The 19,851-nt window shown below is 39.5% G+C and overlaps 1 protein-coding gene across 5 annotated transcripts in view; it reads left to right on the top strand.

Annotated features, from left to right (window-relative positions):
- The window catches only part of RIC1 (RIC1 homolog, RAB6A GEF complex partner 1), a 53,524-nt gene extending 40,745 nt beyond the window's left edge, over window positions 1-12,779 (top strand). For 4 of the 5 annotated variants that reach the window (XM_040580594.1, XM_040580591.1, XM_040580593.1 and 1 more), the window contains 10 exons: window positions 960-1,098; window positions 2,930-3,046; window positions 3,963-4,691; window positions 5,017-5,175; window positions 5,286-5,419; window positions 6,555-6,841; window positions 7,667-7,861; window positions 9,659-9,836; window positions 9,979-10,167; window positions 10,602-12,779. In XM_040580594.1, coding sequence (XP_040436528.1) covers window positions 960-1,098; window positions 2,930-3,046; window positions 3,963-4,691; window positions 5,017-5,175; window positions 5,286-5,419; window positions 6,555-6,841; window positions 7,667-7,861; window positions 9,659-9,836; window positions 9,979-10,167; window positions 10,602-10,887 — 2,413 coding nt within the window. In that variant the 3' untranslated portion in view covers window positions 10,888-12,779. Of the gene's footprint in view, window positions 1-959; window positions 1,099-2,929; window positions 3,047-3,962; window positions 4,692-5,016; window positions 5,176-5,285; window positions 5,420-6,554; window positions 6,909-7,666; window positions 7,862-9,658; window positions 9,837-9,978; window positions 10,168-10,601 lie in introns of those variants that run through there. The other variant, XR_005825712.1, reaches the window with a different exon arrangement.
- The last annotated feature ends 7,072 nt before the right edge of the window (window positions 12,780-19,851 follow it).

The following is a 19,851-nucleotide window of genomic DNA, read 5'->3' as shown; positions in this document are numbered from 1 at the left end:
GCTTTTGCAGTAATGTGCTTGTAAATCTGTTCTTAGTCTGGGTAAATTTTTACAATGCTATAAAGGTGTTGGATAACTTGCGGAGTCAGATTTTTAAAATACAGAGAGGTGTTATCTGTATGCACAAGTGGTAGTTCGTGAGTGTCACTTGCATGTATACAGATACGCACATTAGGTGTGGGAGTAGTGATTGAGATATGCATGTTTCCAGCTGTCTGTACCAGCATCTTCTAGTTGTTAGAAACTTGAAAACTGAGTGTAAATAGAAGATAAAGGTACTAAAAGACAACCACATATTTGAATATTTTTAATAAAAAAATGTTTCTAATGTTAGAAGTAGGAATTGGTGAGAGTGGTGGCAGAGTAGCAAAGATGATGACAGAAAATTTTGGTCAGCAGTAAGGTTGTGGGGAGCTATTTTGGTGCAAAAGAAGTAGCAATGTAATCAGGAAGTTAAGAATAGTGAACCTAAGGAGGTGATAAAGATTCCCTGATAGTTTTTTGAAGTACCTAAGCAGGTGGTTTTTCTTACAGTTATGGTATCTTGGCTGCAGCAAGAAGGGACCTTTTTTTGATTTTAGCAGAAAGCAAGCTGTTGATCTGCTTTAAAGGAAAATATTTTCATTGCTTTTGAAATGCAAAGAACACTCCCAACAAAATCCAAACCCTGAAATTGTCTTACTGAAGAGTGAATAGAGTCTTATTCTGATGTAGCTGATACTGTCTTCTATCCACTCATACCTGTATTCCCCAAAACTCTCAAGATAAAGTAGCCTAGCTTAGGTTTATTTGGTATCTTTAAATAGATACGTGGGCCTATGGGATTCATGGTTAAAGGATAGTTAGTTATGTTGTTCTGTAGAGTAAACTGGTTGCTTATTTTCATTAGGTTTATGTCAAGATAGTTTTACGTTAAATACTGTTTTAAAATTGCTAAATGTAGTCATCTTTCCTTTCAGTCTTAACCCTACTGCCAGTATCCAAGTTCTTCAAGAAGTGTCCATGTCTCGGTACATTCCTCATCCTTTTCTTGTAGTGTCTGTTACATTGACATCAGTGAGGACAGAGACTGGCATCACCTTGAAGATGCCTCAGCAGGTAACAGATCTATAGCACTCAAAATTCAAAAGAATCTGCCTGGATTTGTTAGCTTAGTCCTCAAAGCTTACCTGGCTGATAAATGATTCATAAATCAGTGGTTCTTTTATGTGATAAAATGCAGAACATGCTTTTTGTGATGCTTGTTACATGGACATTGTGTGTGTGAACTGGGGACAGGTGGGTGGAAATAAAATCCAAACTGTCCTATTTCATATCTTCTTGTGTCATCTTGTAAAGTTTGGGGCCAAATCTTGGAGGACAAGTTAAACTTAACTGTGTCAATGGCATGTTTCTCTGTTGTGTATTAAAAGTTGAACACCAGAGCAATCCATTGCATTAGGAGATGCCTTTCTGGCAGCAACAGGTCCATTACTCAAAGAATAAACAAAAAAGAGGAAAAGATAATGACCCTATAAGGTTACTTCTAGTCAATTTCCTACTACAGTAAAATAAAGTGAGATAATCTCTCCCACTGGTTACATCAGGAGATAGGCCAACAGCCAAACAATGACTAAGGTGTGAAAGTGAAGCCCTGTTTAATGTCTTAACTCCAGAAATTATTTAGTGCACTGAAAGCACAGTGCAAGGAGAACTTGGATTTTTGTTGTCTGTGCTTTAAACAAATTAAGCTTAACTATTGGGATAGCTGCAGTATGAATCATACTTTTTCATCAGAGCAGCTACCTTAAGATCATTTAGAAGTTGTGTCATCTGTGAGGCAGGCCTGTAGACATGTGAATGTACATATTTTTCCACATACCAAAGCCACTGGCAGATATGAAAGCAGTGGCATGGATGTAAAATCAGGTTTCTGCTTGCTTCCTTCAGTTCATTCTAATTTAGTGTCCCATAAAATTGAACATCTGAACTGAGACTTTGATATGATCTTAGGCAAGGGCATGAAAAACAATATACTTGTGGTTTTCTAGTCCATCTTGCCTTATTCCTGAACTATGGTGTTTCCTAGTGTTAAGAAAAAGCTACTGGAACTTTTTAGAACACTAGTACTATTTTAAATTTAGTTTCAGACTGAACAAATATTACCCCTTTTCTTTCTAAGAGCCCATATCTTCAAACTTTGTCAATCTTCCTGATCAAAAGAAAAGTATTGATGTTAGCACTGAGTATGACACTGCACTGTAGGCAGAGCAATGTGTCTGACTTAGCAGAGTGTCTTGTTAGTGTCCTTAACCCCTGATGCTGCCAATTTACCATACAGGCCCTCTACCCATGTATTTTAAAACTAAACTTCATGCACAGTGTGATATTAGCTCCAGTGGCTTGGTTTGAAGTTAACATGTAACAGTTCTGAAATAAATCTTTAGAAACAATACTTTGCTTCCTTGATATATCTAATTAGAAAAAATTTTCTGTAACTGCAGCTTTTAAAAATTCAAGATGCTGTACAAGTGTGGCTAGACCCTTTTTGGCTTGTCTGCCAGTGTTAGTCTTTGCAGTCAGATACTGGCTGCCGTGTAGTGGTGATACTGATAAGAATCCAGAGCTTTATTTTTCTTCAAATACTGGTGGCTTGGCATAGCTGGAAAAAGCCTATATCAAATAAACACATGGAATGAGTCTGGTGAACAAGAAACCTTGCAGTATTTACTCTTTTGCATGAGAACTGCTTAAGTGAATCTATCTGTAGGTATTTAGTTCTACGTGATTTTCCCGAGTCCTTCTGCATTGTATTTGGTTGCTAGTCATCTCTGTACGACAGTGCAGTTAATTTACTCTTATTATTCTGGGTTTGTATTGTGGTTATGAGTAAAATGATGCATTCAAAAGGCTTAAAATACTTTGCATAATACTCTTATCTAATCCTTAGGCTTGCGAGGCTGAAAGTATTATGCTAAATTTAGCAGGACAACTCATCATGTTGCAAAGGGATCGATCTGGACCCCAGATACGAGATAAGGATAATAACCCTAATCAAAGGAAGCATGTGAGTAAATATCTGTGGAATATTGTATGGCTTCAAAGATGTTGTCAGTGACTGCAGAAGTTGTGGAAGGGAGTGGTCCAGGCATAAAGAAAAGATGTCTATAATGCAAGGCAGTGTTTATACACTTACAGGCTGAATTGTGAGCTGGAAGTAACTCATTACTCCCATTATATTTTTTTTTCCTCTAAGAATCTGTGAAATGTTACTACTTAATTGTATAAATATCTAACTGAAATATTTAATACTGGTGTTTACTACTTGTATTGCATTGAAAAATATGAATTTTAAGAATAACATTCCTGTGCAAAATCTGGTATGCACTAATGACAGAAAATCTCCAGTCTGTCTAAAACTATTATCTGTGTTTATGGAACATCATCATCTGTTCAGAGTATCTTTTTACAAAGTTCCTAAAAACAACAGTAAGAGAAATCAATGACTGAACTTTTCAGTTTTTTCTGTGCTGACAAAAACCATTTCTACATGAAACAAGCACTTTGGAAGAGTGAAATCTGTAAAGTTTAGATGAATAATTGTTTGCAGCTCAGTAAAACACTAGCAAATACGGTGTTTGTAGTAATTTTGTCAGTTCTAGATTAGACTCGTGGGCTAACTGAAGAAGCAGAGAGCAGGTTTTATTTTTCTCCCTTATTCTCACACCTCTGGCTTCTTGACTAAGTATAAGGAGGTTAAATAAATAAAAGAAATGTCTTTTGAGTTAATGTAAGTAAAAAGTAGTGTTTTCCCAGGTGCTAGGGTGTAGTTAAGCAGATTTGTTTCTTCTCTGTTAGAAGAATTAACTTGTTTGAAAAGAGTAGTTCATAGCTGAAAAAAGAGTTCTTGTGGAGAGGGTAAAAGAAAAAAAAAGGAATAATGAAGAATTCTGATTTTTCTTTTTTTCTTTCTTTTAAAATAGCTGCCTTTTTGTGCTCCAGTTGTCCTAGCCCAGTCTGTTGAAAATGTATGGACTACTTGCAGGATCAACAAACAGAAACGCCACTTACTGGAGGCTCTGTGGCTCAGCTGTGGTGGGGCAGGTATGAAAGTCTGGCTTCCCCTGTTTCCCAGAGATCATCGAAAACCGCATTCCTTTCTGTCAAGACGGATCATGCTGCCTTTCCACATCAACATATACCCATTGGCTGTTTTGTTTGAAGATGCCTTGGTTCTTGGTGCTGTTAATGACACTGTGCTCTATGACTGTTTATACACTCAAACCAGTGCTAGAGAACACTTAGAGGTTCTCTTTCCTTTCTCCATTGTTGAGAGAACCTCTCAGATCTACCTCCATCACATTTTACGCCAGCTCTTGGTTAGGAACCTCGGTGAACAAGCCTTGCTTTTGGCCCACTCCTGTGCCACGTTACCATACTTTTCTCATGTACTAGAACTGATGCTTCATGAAGTGCTGGAAGAAGAAGCTACCTCGCGGGAACCCATTCCCGACCCACTGCTTCCCACTGTGGCGAAGTTCATTACAGAGTTCCCCCTCTTCCTGCAGACAGTTGTTCATTGTGCTAGGAAGACAGAATATGCCCTGTGGAATTACCTGTTTGCTGCTGTTGGAAACCCAAAGGACTTATTTGAGGAGTGCTTAATGGCCCAGGATTTGGACACAGCTGCCTCTTATCTTATTATCCTACAGGTAATGGTACTTACATATTGCAAGAGAAGTGATATTTTCTAGTGTAGTATTTTAAAAATATTGTCATACCGAAGTTAAGACATGTTAAAACAAATCACTTTTAATTTAACAGTTTTCTGTTGAGCTTATGTCCAGTTGTGAAGGGGGGGAATATCATGCAATGTAAGTAGTTAGTTTACTGTTACAAAAAGGAATATAATAGCTTGAAATATGCTGCTTCTAATCTCTGGTATATTTGACTGTGACATGGTGTGGTTTGACTTAATAGGATTTTTGTTGCTTGATAGCAAAAGCAAGTAACTTAATTATGTTTTGTTACTTGCAGAATATGGAAGTTCCAGCAGTTAGCAGACAACATGCTACTCTCCTATTTAATACTGCCTTAGAGCAGGGAAAGTGGGATCTTTGTCGTCATATGATCAGATTTCTTAAAGCCATTGGTTCTGGAGAAACAGAGACACCTCCAGCTACACCAACAACTCAGGTTTGTAATGAGAACAGCAAATACTATGCATCAAACCTTTTATGATTAATCTTGCTACTATATAGCATGTTTGCTCCTTTGACTGTATGTTTTGGTTTTCTTGGCTTTAGGAACCTAGTTCAAGTAGTGGCTTTGAGTTCTTCAGACATCGCAGCATTAGTTTATCCCAATCAGCAGAGAATCTTCATGGCAAGTTTAACTTGACAAAGACACTGAGTATGCCCTCTGGCCCATCTGGAAAAAGGTAATTGGTAGTAATACCTTCTTCCTGGCTTTGTTAGGTACTAACTTTCTCACCAACTTAAGTTATAGGAGAACATTATATGAGAGTTAGGTTTGTCATAGTCTCCCTCCACATCCCTCTGCATGTGTCTCTTCCCGACTGTCAAAATGTCTGTGCCTCTCTCTTACGTTCTTGGGAGGATATTTTCTCACACATGTAAATACACATGTGTGTGTTTGTATGTACACATACACAGGCACACCTAGGTAGATACTGCTGACCAAAAACCTCTGAATCCACTGGATGTGTATGTAGTAGTTTAAATAGCTAGCAAGACCATGCCTTATATTGGAACGATCTGTTTTGCTAAAAGGTAAGTCTTGAACAGCTCACAGTACTGCAGCGTCATAGCATACATTGCACCGTGATACTGTGCACATCTTGATCTATAATAATAATATATATATAATATAATATAATATAATAATATATATTATATATATAAAACAATATATGTATAATAATGTATATAATAATATATATTATATTATATATATAATATATATATAAATAATAATTTAAAAAAAGCCATAAATAGAGCCCTTACCCCTTGGGGTGAATCCCGCTTAAACTGCTGTGTACAGAATACATATTGATCTGTATTAGTGTTCAGAAGCAGCACTGAGCTGGGATTCGTTGTTATCTTGGTTTCACTTTTTTGCCCATGTAAGACTTTCAGAACAATCTCAGTAGAAATTCAGATGCTTCTATTTAGTGATTTTTCCATAGAGAGTACAATCTTAAGAGTTTTGATAAGCATTAGTCTAGGACCTTTCCTGACTTGTTCTCTAAACCTGTTTTCTCAGAAGTCACTTTGGAATGGCATCTGCCTTTTACCTCTCCTTTACTTTTTTCTGCGTTGCTGAGAGTTTAATATTCTATGGACACTGCTGCTGTTGTAATGTCCTGCCCTTATTTCGCTTGCCTGTTGAGGCAGTGGGATCTTTCAGAGAACATAAATAGCAAGGAACAGTGGAAACTGCTTTTATTGGTGTATAGAAAGCTCCCACTACCTAATGTACTGTTGTTGTGGTGAACAGCCATTATGACTCAGTTTTACCAGTCTTAATGTCCCTGTTCTCTGCTCTGTCTGTAGGTGGAGTAAAGACAGTGACTGTGCTGAGAACATGTACATCGACATGATGCTCTGGCGGCATGCTCGGCATCTGCTAGAAGAAATCAAGCTGAAAGACCTGGGCTGCTTTGCTGCACAGTTAGGCTTTGAGCTGATCGGGTGGCTGTGCAAGGAGCGAGCCAGAGCTGCCCGCGTGGAGGATTTTGTGTTTGCTTTGAAAAAGCTGCACAAGGATTTCCTCTGGCCATTTCCAGTCATACCGGCTTCCTCCATTAATTCACCTTTCAAGAATGGAAAGTACAAGACAGGTGCTGTAACGTCTTGAGTTGATTTGGAATAAGTTTTCCTGCTGCAGTCCTGTACCCATCGGTCTGAGTATGTCCTTCACATCAGTTCAACCAAGCAAAGAACAGGCTGAGGCTTTTTGGACAGGTTGAGGCTTGTCACCTTCACAGCTTTCTCACACAGAGTGTGGTTTTTGAAGGGATTCTGTTTAGCACGAACAGCATCTCTTGTGTAGTCTGATTACACTACTGTTTCTGTTGAGGTTTCTTGCTTTCTCAGGTGCACTGAACTGGGTATCACTTGTGCAGATGTTGAGTTGAATGTGGATATTGCTCTGTGATGGAAATTCTGCTACAGAAATTTACTAAAATCAACATTCTTACATAGTTTTTAGATTAGGTTTTGATGAACTTTTTAAAATTTTAAAAAATAATGTTTCTAATATTTGAAATTTGCTTTATGTTGAAAGGGTAGGAATTTTGACTACTTGCTGTAACCCTCTGTTGTATTATTAATCTCTTAGCTCACTGGTTTACCTTCTTATGGCAAAGTTGACACTAGCTGCCAAGTCTTCCTCTTTTTGGTAGCAGCAGCACTGTTATTTAGTTCTATTGATGCTAACCCTTTACCAACTGATATTTCTTTTATGCCAGTGCATAAAAAGTTGATCAGAAATTTTTGAAGGACCTAAACTTGGTGCATTCCCTTGCTTTTGGTGATCCCTCAGCAAACTAATTGAATATTGACTTAGATACGAGTTTTAGCTTCCTGGAATGCCTGGAGAGAGGTTTCCAAATTTCATGATTACATGACTTGTTTTTGATGGGTTCTTGGGGTTTTTTTTTCAGCTGTGGGGGAGCAGCTGCTAAAATCTCAGTCTGCAGACACCTTCGTAAACATGGAAATGGACACAGGGGTTTCAAACACACCTCGGAGTCGCAGCTGGCTTGGCACTATCGGCTCCTCTCAGAGGGAGATTGACAACGTTTCATCCCATGGACCACACATGCAAGATGCATTCCTTTCTCCTTTGCTAAGCAAAGGTTAGTCACTCTTCCTTCTGTCTGCTCATTGCAAAAATGCACCTGGAAGTACACACACTTTGGTATTTGCATGCCACTGCTGTATTGTTGCTTCTCAACTGCTGATAACCGTAATGGGGGTGGGGGTGGGTCGCAGGAAGAGGACTTGTTGAAAAGTGAACAGAAATTTTTACAACAGAAAGATAATGCCCATGTCATACATCTTTATGTACTTGTAAGTAGAGTATGAAATTGATACTTGCTGAAGTTCCTGTCTATGGTGGTAACTCAAAATTTAGTACTTTTACAGTCTGGCTGAGAAGAGTGTTCTAAGTTTTTTCTATCTTTGTCTCTTGCTCAGGTCAGCCTTTTCCACAAGTTCATGCACTGTTCTAATGCATGAACTTTTTGCTTTTGGATTTCTTTAGGAAGTTATGAGATAAATTCTTCATTGAGGAAGTTGAGAAAACGACAGTCCCATATAGTTTTCTTTTTCCCTATGGCTTTGCTTAAATCACTTTTCTAAAAGCTCAAATGATTAACAGTTTATGAAAATACAAAGGGGAATATTAATCTGTATGCATCTTTTCTGACCACAGAGGAACACTTTCAGCAGTGTCTAGATCATCTAATTTCCACTTTATTAGGCGAACGGCTTAAGTACCTAAGTGTGAAGTACAATTTCCCTGAGATGCTTGTGCCTCCTGTGACAGTCAGAGCTGCTATTAAAAAGTGAAGGAAGAGTGAGGTTCTGTCCCTGTGCTTGGGCACTGCCTTGTTCTATTTTCACTCCTGTTTCTCATGTTTGTTACTTCTGGAGACTGCAGGAATGCATTAGGTTTAAATAAATTTGTTACAGAACTCTCCAAAAAAATGGAGAAAATTTATTTCTCTTTTCGTTGCACTATTTTGTCCTGCCACTACTGCTGTTCCTATAAGCAAGTATCTCATGGTTTTTTCTAAGATGGATGAAGACCTTTGAGTTCAGTGGACATTTTGAAGCAGTTTATCCTAAAGTTAAAACTAAATTAATAGTCTTTAAAATGTTACAATCTGATTTCTAATAATAATAACTTCGTAAATAAATAAGCCAGCAGTGGCATTCATGGGCAAGAAGCTAATAAAATTACTTTCTGGCTTTGTAAACATGTTCCACAGAAAAGTTGCATCTACTTTAATATGGCAGCTGTTCTGGAGGGTAGGTGCCCTCATGACTTCACCATGACTTCATAACTCACCACTGTAATGGTTTTCACTTTGCTGTTACTGTTCTTGTGAAAATTCTGTGGCTGCATCTACTCTTCACGTTTTTAGTAGAAACACCTCTTCTTGAAATTAGTGCAGGTAAATATTTACATTACCAAGCATTCAGAATGCTCAGAGTTTTGTATGAAGAAAAGAAGTTGCTATTCCACCTTTGTTTTTTAAAAAAGTTAAAGGTTAAGAAGGTGGTATCTTTAGACAGACTGCAACCCCTCCTGCAGACATAAGACTATAGTATGTAAGAGGCTGTCGCTGTGCCCTGACAGTGGTTGCCAACATATCTGTAGGATCCCTTATTGATACTATTCTGCAGAATTATTTTTATTTGATGGAAAAAATACTGCATTCCTGCAGTAATAGTTCTACCATATAGTGTGACAAGAAGAATGCTGAAGTGGGATGGACAGTGTATGCCCGTAGTACCTTATGAGCACTGTGAGCAAAGCAGTACTGTGTAATTTGTTTATTTCTGTAGGAAGTGGTAGTTCTGAAATTCTGAGTCTCATGGAAGTAAGCAGTTTCTTTTTCCCTTATGTTTCTGAGTGTTTTTGATAGGTGATGAATGCAGCATTGGTTCAGCAACAGACCTGACGGAAACAAGTTCTGTGGTGGATGGTGACTGGACCATGGTGGATGAAAACTTCTCCAGTTTGAGTTTAACTCAGTCAGAGCTTGAACATCTCTCTTTGGAACTGGCTAGTAAAGGGCCGCACAAGTCACAGGTCCAGCTGCGGTAGGTAACATAATCTTTGTATTTGAAACTAAAAATTACTAGTATGCAGCATTAGGAGAAAGAAACAGTCTACAGAATCACACTGGGATTTATTTTGTCTTCTGAGTGCAAAAAGTAGTAAGTAGACTGTTTCTCTCTCTAGGTACTTGCTACATATCTTCATGGAAGCAGGATGTCTGGATTGGTGTATTATCATAGGCCTTATCCTCAGAGAATCTTCAGTGATCAACCAGGTTTTCAGCATAATGCAGTCCTCTGATATTGATGGAGAAATCTGTCAGAATATCAAGACTGGCCTACATGCTGTTGACAAATGGGCTTCTACAGATTGGTAAGTGTTATTTTCCATGTCATTTTCATTCCAGTTGTAGATAATCAGTTGCCTGAAAAATAACTTTGAGTTATCTCGGCTCTAGCTGAAACAGTTACTTAAAAGCACTTTTACGGGAAATTTCAGGACAGTCACTTAATACAGTTGTGAACAAACTGGAGGGAGTGGGGGTGCTGGGGGGGTGGGGGTGGAACAAACAACAAATTAAACGCCAAACAACAGCGTCCCCAACTTTGTTTGATTTCCCCAACATAATTTGTTTGATTATAGTTGCCTTTTTCCCTCTATTTAAAAGAAAAAAAATTGTACAGGAAGGATTATAGAAGATAATTATTTATAGCAAACATCTCCCAGGAAAAGCTGCTTTTCGGGCATATGACAGAAGTACGCTTTTTGTAATTCACTCATGGTGTTCTATACCATTATTTTCCTAGCCCTGGGTACAAGCCATTTCTGAATAGCATCAAACCACAGATCCAGAAACTAAGTGAAATAGTAGAAGAGCAAGTACAGCCTGAAGCTTTTCAGCCAGTGAATCTTTCTAAGGTTACTGAACAAGCAAACCCCAGAGCTGAGGAAAGCAGGACGTCTTCTAGCCATGGCACTAATCCTCAGAGTGATGCTGGGAACGGCAATGCAAGCAGGCATGAAGAGGACAAATCTAAGACAGAGGATGAGGATTCATTCCAAGAAGGCAGTTATGACTGTATTGTGTCTTAAGTGGAAGATTAATTACTTCCCAAGCATCAGGTGTGAAAGGAAGCAAACCAGCTCTTAGACATGCTTCCATGTTTTAGATTTGAACTCTTTATTTTTTTAATATTTCAATCTTTGAAATCTTTAGTGGGGATAACTAAGCAGCAGTTTCATCTAATAATTTCAAAAAGAGGCAAGATTTTTTTTTATGCAATCTTCAGACTAGCTTGCAGCTGTTAATACTTTAATAGAGTTGAGAGACAGCGAATACATATGGAGACAGGTTCAACTAATATTCATCAGTACCTTTACATCACCAACACATGTTCTGACGAAACTACTTATCTCTTGCTTGAGTTTAAAAGGCAAAGAGGGGATTAAATTTAAGAACTGTTATCCTTCGCAGCTTGCCTGCCTAAAAAAATGTCTGATCAATGCAGTTCAGATTGGTTTGATATCAATATTTTGTATTAAAGGACTGTAAAATATATTGTATGTTTTTGTGAATACTCTTGTACAAATACTCGAGGTTGTACCATATTTGAAGGTACTTAGATGTATTGTGCATGTTTCTAGATGACTAGTAAAGCAGAGTTGCACTTCTTACTGGATGAGGCATATTTTACTGACCTAACATTGACACAAGGTGGCTTGACTGTTTTTTACTGCCACTTACAGATCTTGTAGTTGGGTTTAAGGGATTGCTGAAGGTTATTTATTTCATTGTAAATTCTTTTCTGAAAAATGAATTTTTAAAATGTAAATATCATCATATACTCTTGCTATGGAAAATTAGTTTAACAGCTCATACTTAAACATTTTTCAAACATTTTATAATATGCATACTTGTAACTAAGACATATTTAACTTTCATACAATGTTATGGAAAGATGGCTGCAGAAGTCTGTTGCTTTGAGGTACTTATTTTTTCTAGCTGCTGTCCCTATGTAATAACTACCTGTAACAGTATTAATTTAGATATTAGCTTGTTTGTACTGTGCAATCTGAAAAATGCAACATTACTCATTTTATACAAAATAAACTAGTTTATTTTTTATAACATCACTTGATTACTGACATGGACCAAACTAGTCATCATAGGGTAGTTACAGCATTTGTTGCTTTTCTAGTGTAGTTACTAATTGCACATCCATTTAAACTCTGAAAATTAAGAATATTCACAATTAAGTTGAAATAAATGGTGGTATAATCATGTTTATTTTCTTTGTAGATAAGATCAAGTGCTTTAAAATGTACAAATATTAAACTGTTGCTTTAGAACGGCTTTACTAAGCCAATACAACCAGTACAAGTGCAATAATTGCGAGTATTACTTTGAAAGCTGGGGATTTTAGTGAATGCAGCTTGAATTTCCATTTAAGAGTTGAAATTAATATTGAAGTTACAGTAAAGAAGTCTGGTTCAAGAGTCCCAGCATTAAGCTTAGTCTGCATTGTAGCTACTGGTTACAGATAATGTCTATCATACCTACATGCCTGTTGTGATCTGTCGTCAAAATCCATTATTGTTATAAGGGGATACTTAAAGCTTTTTTATGATAAAAAACCTGCTTAATCTATGTTAAAAGAAATAAAAACTGTGCTTCAAGTTAATATTTTTCTGTGGTTCTGTGGTAACAATGTAAGTCAAGCCCATCATCAGCTTTCTGCTGATCAGGTTTGGGTCTGTACAAGTAAAAACATGTATTAACTGATATACTAACATTCTTAATATTAGTATCTTACTATTGTGCTACTGTTGTTTAGCAGTAAAATCTTTCTAGTTGTGAAATTTTAGAAGTTTGTACTTAACTTCTTTAGTAGTGATTATCTCTATGCAAATCCTATGTGCTAATTTTGTATTTCAATTTCACTGCTGTTATACCTGTAATTAAAAGACAACTGTATTCAACTTTACTTGAAGTTACTCCTGTGGAAAATAGCTATTTCTGACTTCAACCCATTGACAGTAAGTTACCAAAATTCAAGCAAGTAGTCTCAGAGAAAGAAAGCTGTCAAAGAAACTACCTGATGAAGATTTTTTAATTTTTTTTACATCAGACGCCTATGGCCTGTTTTACAGGATGAAGGCATTGAATTTCCAAGTTAAAATTACCTTATTAGTACATCTTTGAAGTTACAAGCAGCTGCTTTGAAAAGAGGTGTATTGGGTTTAGGTGGCAAGGGTGTGGTAGCAAGGGTGCTGCAGGGGTGGCCTTGGTGAGTAGAGCTGCCCATGGCAGCCACAGCCGGTCCCAACAGACCCACCGTGGGCACAGCTGAGCCTGTCAGCCAAGCTGGCGCTGCCTCTCTGTAGTATCTTTAACAAGGGGTAAAAGTATTGCATTTGGTAGCAATAGTACTATCATTTGACAAAATCACTGTGTCTTGGTCCGTTTAGACGTCTCTTCATGCAATATCATTCCTTCCAAGGGCTCTCCACAAGGTCACTCCTGGTGAAAACGTCAGGTTAACTACCTGACAAGGTTTATTCACATCGCAGGTATTGTTGCCTTGTGTTCATAAGTGGGTACTATTTCTCCACCACCCGCTTGTGGTCATTGTATTAATCATTCCTAGATAGCTTCCTGGGGTAATGGTGTTGCCCAAATGGACCGTAAGACATAGGACAAGATTCATGATTCAAAACAGGTAGTTCTGTAAAAGATGGAGCTAAAAGGTCATGACCCTGTTCCTAAAGAAAACATCTGTTAGCAGGGACATAATTCCCATTCAAATTCCTATGTCTTCCAGGTCATTTCATACAAAGGAGCAAGAATTTGCCCTAAACATGGAGTATGCTGTCTCCAAAATCCAAATAATCCAATAAATCTTTGTGCATTGGTTTTATTTTATGGTGTTGCAAAATCCAAATTTTTCTGCCCGGCTTCTGGCAGTATTTCTTTGTGTCGACGATGCCACTGTATCCCTAAAAACTTCACTGTATGAGCTGGTCCCTGATTTTGCTTGGATTAATCTGCCATCCTTTGTTTTTCATATGCTGAATTAACAATTCTAATTGATCTTGCACCTCTTTGCTTACTTTCTCCCTGAATCATACTGTCAGTACAGCATACTGTCTGTACGGTGGCTGGCGGAGTCAACAAATGCAGACACTCAGCCACTGTCCGGTGACAAACGGTAGGGCTGTGTACCCACCCTTGAGGCAGACGGGTAAAAGTACACTGTCTGCCTTGCCCAGTACAGGCGAGTTGCTCCCAGTGCTCCTCAGCACTGGGTATTGTAAAGAAAGCATTAGCCACATGAATTGCTGCATGCCAGGTTCCTGGATGTTGTTGCACCTTTTCAATCAAAGTGACAGTGTCTGGCACTGTGGCTGTTAACAGCGGAGTGTATTTAGCTGTCTGTAACCCACGGTCATTCACCAGGTCTCATCGCTTTTCTTCACCGGCCACACTGGATTATTCCAGGCAGTAGTGGTAGGTTTTAAAATGCCTGTCTCTAACAGATCCTTTATTGATGAAATTTCCTCATGTCCTCTGGGATTCTGTATTGTTTTGTTGTAACAACTTTCATTGCAGAAGGAATCTGTGTCTGGGACATTTTTACTTTTCCTACAAGTACAGGTGTAGCCGTAATACATAGCTTTACTCCAAACTGATACTGTCGGTCTTGTAAATGCAATGTTAACTCTTTTTAAATACCAATTCCAATAATATATTTGGGGATTAGGACAATTGTAACCAGACAGGTTCTTTTTGGAAAATTTCCTATTTTCATTTCAATTTTAGTTTGAACAGCTTCGGACCTTTAAATCACTCTGCATTTCTGTAAATTAAAGAGGCCTCTGCTCCTGAATCTACAAGGACTCTGACTTGTTGGGGGAATTGAGTCTTCCAATAAATTCGCAGCTCCACATCTGGGCGACTGTCTTTCTTAACCTACCTTTGTATTGGAGCTTGGCCCTCTTTTCATTCCATCTTTTAACTCTTCAAATTACTGAAGGAAGGTTTTGACATCGCGCCAGGGATGTGGCTCGTCAAACTGTCCCCAGTCCTCCCTGTGCCCTGGAAAGTGTGACTCTCCAGGGGGAGCCCTCTGCTGGGGCGTGGGGATCCCCTCCAGGTTCACAGGGTGGGGCAGAAGGCTGAGCTGCATCCTTGGGTGATTCTGCAAACCTCTGCTGGCTATGACTATTTACTTACTTGATTTATTTCCTCCTCTGTTTAAATAACCTCCACATCTCATTCGTAGGAATTCCATCAATCTTATCTTGACATCTTTTAACAAAGCAGCGAACATTTCTTTCTGTGAGATTCTATTATTTTCAGCTTTATTATTTTCATTTCTATTGCCATGCCCTGTGTTTTGCATCAGACCCCATTCCCCTAAATCTCCCAATTGTTGTACCTTCCCAATTACTTCTTCTATGGGGCTCCCTGTCTCATTTATTAAAAAGTGTCATGATGACATCGTTACATGCAGGCAGAGCAATTTTAATGCTATTATTCCTAATAGGTGCAGTTAACCCAGCCTGTATCATCGTGCCAAAGTCTCCTATGAAGGCAGCAATTTTCATCCCTTCCTCTTTGAGACACTGTATGCACTCTTTTAATCTCCTCCTGGCCAGTCCCCTTCCGTTGGGGTATTTGCAGTTGCAACCTGCAGCTGCAAAGGCGAACAAATAAATATCTCCCTCATCATGATTTTGAAAAACATCTTGCACAAAAGAATCAGAACTTGATGTTACAAACTTCTTGCTATCTACAGCATCCAATGCAATTCCTGATGCTCCTAAATCATACAGCTGCACCATCCAAGTGAGCAAAGATTCCCTTGATTTCTGCCAGAATCACTGTCATATCATTAATTTCATGCTGAGTATAATCCTCAATTACATCATGTCTCACTTGCCATCCATCTGGCCCTGATTCTAATTTTCTTCTGTAGTGATGAGTTTTATCTCTACAACCTCAGAAACAAATTCTCCCCCTACACTCACATCTGAATCAGTTGACTCCATGTATCACCGTCCCACTCGTCAGGATCCCACCGCGTTCCTGCCTCAGCAGTAACTGCGCATCTTTTCCCTTTTCACCCTACGCCGCCATTTACAATACTTACCACTGAGCAACCCGAACCCTTCTCAGCCACAGTCTGGTAAGCATCCAACTTGTATTCAACGAACAATTCTGGCACTGCAACAGGACCACCTTACTTTACAAATTACGTATTGCTCTAACTCCACTTTCTCTACACAAATCTGCTCCTGCTGCTGATGCTGTTTCCTCTAAGCTATTATCAAATTCCATCCACAACGCCCTAACGCAGCCACTCCCTTCCCTTTTCCAACAGGTATCTTTTGCACACGTTTTACCACATCAAGGGGTTCTGCTTCTCCCAAGCATGCATCCCAACTTTCACAAAGTCCAGCACAACAAGACCACTTGGTGGCTAAAATACCAGTAAGGCATGTGTTCCTACCTGGGAATATCAATCGTCACACTAGTGACAGTTGAACTTGCCTCTTTTTTATTAAATACAGACATTTTAACTTTGTATCCTGTCTGTGAGCCTGGCTTGTGTTTCGCTGACTGAGTGGGTACCAAGAAAAAATGGACTCCAAATAAAATACAACAATAAATCTTGTTTATTATATTACAATATAATAAAGTAAAATAGCATGCAATATGATAAAAGGAAACAGTACTGGTTATTACGCACAATATGATAGAAGAGCAATAGGAGCAATGCACCAAATTGTGACTGTAAAACATTAAGTGATTAAGTGATTAAGAAAAGGATACATCACCAATTACCACCTTAATAACATCATCCAAGCCCACGCTTCAGCTGGGAAACCCCACTGCCACTGGTGCCCGGAGTATCTCAGTAACTGGGAAGTTCCTACACGGTGCATCCACCCATAGGTGAGGCTTCTGGCCCAGTCCCAGAGCTTGCCTACCTTTATACTTTGTGAAAACAAAACCAGCTTACATACCTAGTGTATGCAAGGTTTTAAAGTTTGTGCCACATGCAGATCTCATGGTCCATAAGGTCCACACGCACCAATGATGCTGGCCAGATGTCCCAGCATGGTTGAGTTACTGTCACAACACAGCTGCACACTGTATTTATTGTCTGGGTGGTCCCGCGTGCATCCTGCCTGCGCAGGGGGGCTGGGACAAGCACCACCTGTCTGACTCACTAAATGTGATTTGTAGTTGTCCTTGAGCTCACTGCCCGAGTTAAACAATCCTGATTACATGCGTGATCAAAGACTTCTTCATAAGCAGTTATCAATCATTATTTAATAAACTTTCACCACACCAGTCCACAAAGGAGAAGCAGGAGTCTCTGCTCCAGGCACTGGATCCCCTGCAGCCTATGTCTCCATACAAGCGAACACGTACGTTAACTGATACACTAATGCTCTCAGTATTAGTATCCTCCTACTGTGGTTTAGCAGTTACATCTTTTTAGACCATGGTGAAGCAGGTTGTTCCCCTGCATCCCACTGCGGAGCACACCGGAGCAGACGACCACACCGCAGCCTGTGCAGGACCACACGACAGAGGGGTGGATGAGCCCTGCAGGAAGCTGCAGCCCAGGGGGAGTTCGTGCAGGAGCCGGTTTTCTGGCGGGAGCTGTGGCTGACGGGGGTTGCATGCTGCAACAGTCCGTTCCTGAAGGACTGCCCCATCAAGAGGAAGATCCTCTTGAACTGCAGCAGCAGTTCATGACAGACTCTATCCCGTGGGAGGGACACCATGCTGGAGCCAGGGAATAGTGTGAGGAGGAAGGAGCAGCGGAGAGGAGCTGCTACAGACACCATGACCTGACCCTCAGCTGGCCATCCCTGATCCCTCCGCACCGTTGTGGTAGAGGAGGCAGAAGAGTAAAGTTGAGTCTGGGTAGAAAAGGGATGCTGGGGGAAGGTGGGTTTTTTTTTTTTTCTTTGTTGCTATCCCACTTTAATTGGCAATAAATTAATCTTCCTCAAGGCCAGTTTGTTGTGCCTGTTACGCTAACTGTCTCAACTCAGAAGCTTTTTCATCTTATTTTCTCCTCCAGCCCTGGTGAGGAGAGGGCATGAATGGCGCAGTTTGGTGGGCAACTGACAGCCAGCCAAGGTTAACCCATCACAGAAGGTTTATTCATCATGCGCTATTATTTCAATCTAATCATAGCAGAAATGGGCCATTCAGAGGGTCAGCATTTTCTATGGAATTCCAGCTCACTGTCTCTCCTCTCGTTTTGCTTATCCAGTTTACATAAAACTGGCTGTCCTGGTTCTTGCCCCTCCGCCCTACTTAAGCATTTAGCAGCACAGAAAGAGGCCCGACTTCCTCTTTCACCAGCATTTGCATATCACCAAGTTTTCTTGATCTGCTTCTCAACCTGTGTAAAATTAAAGGCCTTTGAGAAACAGCAACAATGCTGGGTTCCGTGCTACCCCTTTTAAAAAATTCTCTCATTCAGGGTATACTTGTAAAACTGCTTGAGTCAAGTCACGTTTCTGACGATGATTTTCACCATCACTTTTGTCAACCAAAGCAAGCTAGTTTTTCACTAGTATGTTTTAGTCCAAGGCAACTAATTTAGATGGTTTTAGAGCGGGAGTACCTGCAAGCTACAGGCTGAGATCCACTACTACTTAAACAAATGAATGCATCATCTAGCCAGAACCTGTACAGAACAGGCCCCTTTTCATTATAAAGGGAAGGAGTTGTCTACAACTACCATGATATTACAAGAGATGATGGGTAACTTGCTGAGGGCGGTAAGCTCACTTTAGCTGAAGGACAGTCTCCAAGAAAAAAAAAAAATTCCACAGCCCCAACTTACTGTCTCATCTTCGTCTCCTATCCTAGAGCAGAAGGCTGTTGAGATACTCAACAGGGCCGTGGAATGAATGCCATCTTACGGCGAGCGGCCGTACTCCCAGGTGCTCAAACACAGAAAAGGGAGGAGCTTTCCCATACCGCTTTGAGTGCAAGACACAACTTGTTTTCTATTGATCACGTACACGACATGTACGGGCCTCCTTTGCAACCACATGCTTAAATTGATTAAATGCTGATCTCTGAAGCTCTTTTACCTATACATAGTAACAGTACTTGTGCGTTAACAAAGAGCATAACAGATTCTCAAAGCCATCAAAAGTCAGGGAAGAACTCAAGCATTAAGGAAGAGTAAAGCAATTTAGAAAAGGCTGTGCATGTGAACCCTTTCAGATGAACACTGAAGAATTCCAATGCTTACCGCTCCCATTAAGAATGCTTTTTCTACTCCCATGCCCTTCTATCCTTAAAATTACCAGCTGCTTGCTTTTTGTATATTTCAAGAGTAAGACACACACTACTTCTTATGAGAAATAATAAACCACAGTAGAAGACTAATCTGTTTGTACTGAATGGTGAAGCAGATGGACACTGAAACAGCAGAATCTTCCATCCTGTTTTTTGACCTGCACTCAACAGTAAGTCTGCCCTTGCCTGTCAGTTTTGCAAAGAAGCTTTGCTGCCAGTGAGTCTTCCACACCACATCCTGTTTCAAGAAGAAACACTTCTCCAGGCAGCCAGGCAGGGCCCTCAATTTAACACTTCTCAGCTTAGTTAATTTATACATATTTTGCCCATGTGTATCTTCCACGCAGCTCTAACTCTAGTTGTCTAATGGCAGCATCACTTAGCAGTATTTCTACCCCAAGCTTAAATAGAACATTGGTGCAATGGAAGAACTCCAATTATGCCTTTAATCATGCTGAAAATCTAATTTTACTGATTAAGTTTTGCTTTTATTTACAAAAACAAGTATTTACAACAAACTAGACATCCCTCAATTTATTTAATAAGGGTTAAATCCTGAGTTAGCACAATTATTGCTTCACTGACATTTCAGAAACTGCTAACAGACATTTTTATATTTTTCGTTCCCAGTAGGAATTCCCACACAGCACTTTTCCAAAGCTTTAAATCAGAAGCAAAACACAAAATAAAAATCAAAACAGGAAGTCAGTAAATAT

Source organism: Falco naumanni, chromosome Z, assembly GCF_017639655.2.
Source record: "Falco naumanni isolate bFalNau1 chromosome Z, bFalNau1.pat, whole genome shotgun sequence".
NCBI lineage: Eukaryota > Metazoa > Chordata > Aves > Falconiformes > Falconidae > Falco > Falco naumanni.
The sequence above is the reverse complement of the archived record's forward strand: the minus strand, read 5'-3'. Positions and strand labels throughout refer to the sequence as shown.